Source organism: Lolium rigidum, chromosome 7, assembly GCF_022539505.1.
Source record: "Lolium rigidum isolate FL_2022 chromosome 7, APGP_CSIRO_Lrig_0.1, whole genome shotgun sequence".
In the NCBI taxonomy this organism is placed as follows: domain Eukaryota; kingdom Viridiplantae; phylum Streptophyta; class Magnoliopsida; order Poales; family Poaceae; genus Lolium; species Lolium rigidum.
Window position 1 is genome coordinate 171,897,735 of NC_061514.1, and position 3,340 is coordinate 171,901,074.

The following is a 3,340-nucleotide window of genomic DNA, read 5'->3' on the forward strand; positions in this document are numbered from 1 at the left end:
CCCGATGGAGATGCGAGCGGTCACTTAGTGCGTCCATGCAACATCAGCCGCAACGCATCCCAGACGCAAATATGCGTCGGGTTTGCGTCGCCGTGACAGCCCGATCATGATGCATCGCTCCACTAGAGATGGCACCAGACGTATTTTCGACCGGATGGACGCAAACGGTCGCTCACTGTCGTCCCGTTGGAGATGCCCTAACATGATGAATTGATGATCGGCAAGACATGTGGTTAAATGGGTGGCGAGAAGAATGAACTACCTTTCCAAGTAGGGGAGCTTAAGATTTGGAATGTACCGCCTATTTAATTCATTTGTTATGTATTTGGTTTGGTGGTACATAGAGAGACCTACTACCTTAGTATAAAATAAGTGTCTTAATTTATCTAAATAGATATATCAAAATATATTTTATTTGTAGATATATTCATATTAAAAAAATAAAAAAAATATTTTTATACAGAGGAACTACTAAGTAGGTAAATTATAAAATAAACTAAGGTAAAATTTTGGCGGGATTCCGCTTGAGACTTTATATATACGCCATCTTTTACCGAAGCTGCAGCTGAAACTTTCAAGGTAGAGAGCAAAATTTCACTAGCAGTATAATATCCTGCGCTGTTTCCTTTTCTGCTGTTAAAAATTGAAGGTCAAGCCTCCCTCGATAGGTAAAATTCTTTGCAAACAAGAAATTAAATGCAATACAGCTAAATTGGTATACAACTGTGTAAATATTGGTCCAATGGATATGATGCGTGAGAAACACCATCGGGTCTGCATCGCACGCAGTACTACCTTTATCTATAAAATAAATGTTTTATATTTATTAAAATTTAAATGTATGTAGACAAAATCTATGACGACATCTATACATGAACGGTGCGTCACAGCTAGTGATCAGGCTTCAGACGGCCTTGAGCTTCTTGGCAATGCCGGCGAAGTACTTGCCCTGATGCGCCGCCAAGGCGAGCTCAGCATCGCTGGGCAGCCTGTTGCCGTCGGCGCCGGCGAAGGTGCCGGCACCATATGGGCTGCCGCCCTTGACCTCGTCCATGGCGAACATGGCGGCGCCTTGCGTGCACCCGACCGGCACGAACAGCATCCCGTGGTGCGTGAGCTGTGTGACGGCCGTGAGAGCCGTTGTCTCCTGGCCGCCGCCCTGTGTGCCCGTGGCGAAGAAGACCCCCGCGGGCTTGCCGGCGAGGGCACCAGACTGCCATAGGCCGCCGGTAGTGTCGAAGAAGGCCTTCATCTGCGCCGCCATCATGCCGAACCGGGTCGGGAAGCCGAACAGGATGCCGTCGGCCTCGGCCAGCTGCCGCGCCGTGATGACAGGGTGTTCCTCACGCTTCGGCGCCGCGTGCATCTTCTCAAGCACGTCCTGCGGCAGCGTCTCCGGGACCCGCCAGATGGTGACCTCAACGTCGGCGACGGAGTCGGCGCCCTTTTTGATCTCCTCCGCCAGCGTCGCGACATGCCCGTAGGTCGAGTAATACCTGCGGAGAGAAGAGAATAAACAGAACGAATAAGATGACTGTGCTAGCTGATAGGAGAATAAGATTGAGCAGAGGCGGAGCATTACACGATGTAGATCTTGGTCGCCATTGCTGCAGAGTTCTCTTTTCCGGCCTTGATTTGTGTTTCTGAATTGTTCTACTTCTTGTGTTGGTAGCAATGAGGCCCATGTATTTATAGAGAACAGTAGAGGGGAAATCGAATTAGTGCACCTCGATACCAGTCTTTACATGGAAAAAAACCTCAGTAATTTGAAAAAATTAGCGCATATAGGATGTGTTGGCACCAAGAGCCAAAAGTTCCGGTCCAAAGCTAAGTCGTGTAAGTAGTAACTCAAACTGATTCAAAACTGGCGGCTCTAGAAATCTATTTGGTATTCGTTTCGTCAAGATGGTGACCGTTTTACCAAAATCGTCACTTACTTGCTAAAACCGTCCTTGTTTTGTGAAAATCTTTGCCGTTTTTGCCAAATTATTGGTATCCAGATGAATAGGAATACTCCTGGACCTGCCTCGCCCCTGCTACCTAATGACCCTTTCCATTGCCTTTACCATGGCTGCAAAAATAAAAATAAAAAATTGAGCGGGAAAAGCCCCGAAGGGCCTCGAAGCATGTATTACTTTAGCGGTGGCTTTACAATTATAAGGATGACCCTACAGAAGAGGAAAAATAAAAGCTGGTCCTCACATTTTACACACAGACCCTTGAAAAGATAAACAAAAAAACAAGCAATGGCTTCTTCTTTACCGCAGCACGCCGATGACCTCCAGGCGCGGGCGCCAGCAACACTCCGGGAACAAGATCACTTGGAGTGAAGCCATCAGTGATTCCCACACCGAGATCCAAGATCTTTCAGTTAAGGAAGAGAAACCCTAGGCTAGACTCGTAGCCGGGCGCGGAGGGCCTCCCTTGGCCCCACAGATTCTAGCTTTGGGAGTACATGTGAAGCCCTGCACTCCAAGATCCCGTGGAGCAACGACTTCCACAGAAATTGAGTCTTCGTCCCTCTCCCTTCTGCCACATGACGACCGGGAGAAAGAGGTAGCACCCCAAGATCTAGGTGAAACCTTTCTCCAAACTCGAGCATATTTAGCGTTGAGGGGAAAGAAGTGCCGCTGCTCACAACTGGCTCCACCCCCTGAAGCACCGCAAGCAGGAACAACACAACCCCAAGTCGCCGAGCACCGCCCGCGGGCCTCAGCCACCCAATCTCTACCGGAATCTCGCAAAACCGAGATACACCCCATACACCAAACCTACTAGGATTACTACTACTACTATGTACATGCCGGCCTCCCCTCCCCCACCGCCTCCAGCCGGTTAGGCCGCCGGAGAAGAGGGAAAGAGGAGCCGGAGATGGAGTGGAGACTCTCAAAGCACTGTTCACGCTACAGAGGGGGTTGGTTTTAGATGGGTCACACATCTGTGCATGCATAGGGTCAGTGGACGTGGTGGGGACGTGCAAGTGCAATGGGTGGGTAGCCAATCCCCACTCTCGTCTCCCTCCCCAATCCCCTCTCTCTCCAGTACCTCCACCTCCTGGTCAAACAGCCGCCGCCCCATCTCCCGTTCAAACCGCTCGAGGCCATGCGACCGTCGGTGGGAGAAAGCACCGGCAGCCGCTCACACCACCACATCCAGTCCTGCACATCTTTCGCGACCAAGTGGAATGAGGGCTACGACGGGAGCAAGGTTAGGGAGGGTCCCCTCAACATGGTCACCATTCTCGATCTCCCTCCTCTGGCCTGCCTCCTCCCTGGGCTCAACAGGAGGAGCAGCACATACCGCCGCCGCCTGTGGTGAGGTCGACGAAGGAGCGGCTGGA

General features: G+C 50.7%; 1 protein-coding gene across 1 annotated transcript; it reads right to left on the bottom strand.

Annotated features, from left to right (window-relative positions):
* Positions 1–681: 681 nt before the first annotated feature.
* Positions 682–1,642, bottom strand: LOC124677474 (quinone-oxidoreductase QR2-like). The gene is made up of 2 exons (XM_047213461.1): positions 1,583–1,642; positions 682–1,496 (listed from the first exon to the last, which is right to left on the bottom strand). The coding sequence occupies exons 1-2, from the start codon at positions 1,603–1,605 to the stop codon at positions 905–907; spliced, it is 615 nt and encodes a 204-aa protein (XP_047069417.1). The 5' UTR covers positions 1,606–1,642; the 3' UTR covers positions 682–904.
* Positions 1,643–3,340: the final 1,698 nt, after the last annotated feature.

What these genes read in the sequence shown, in the direction of transcription:
- LOC124677474 (XM_047213461.1), bottom strand. Translation starts at nt 1,605, where the DNA reads ATGGCGACCAAGATCTACATCGT. An exon ending in GCGACCAAGATCTACATCGT is followed by an intron (nt 1,497 to 1,582) that starts GTAATGCTCCGC and finishes TTCTCTCCGCAG; the next exon opens with GTATTACTCGACCTACGGGC.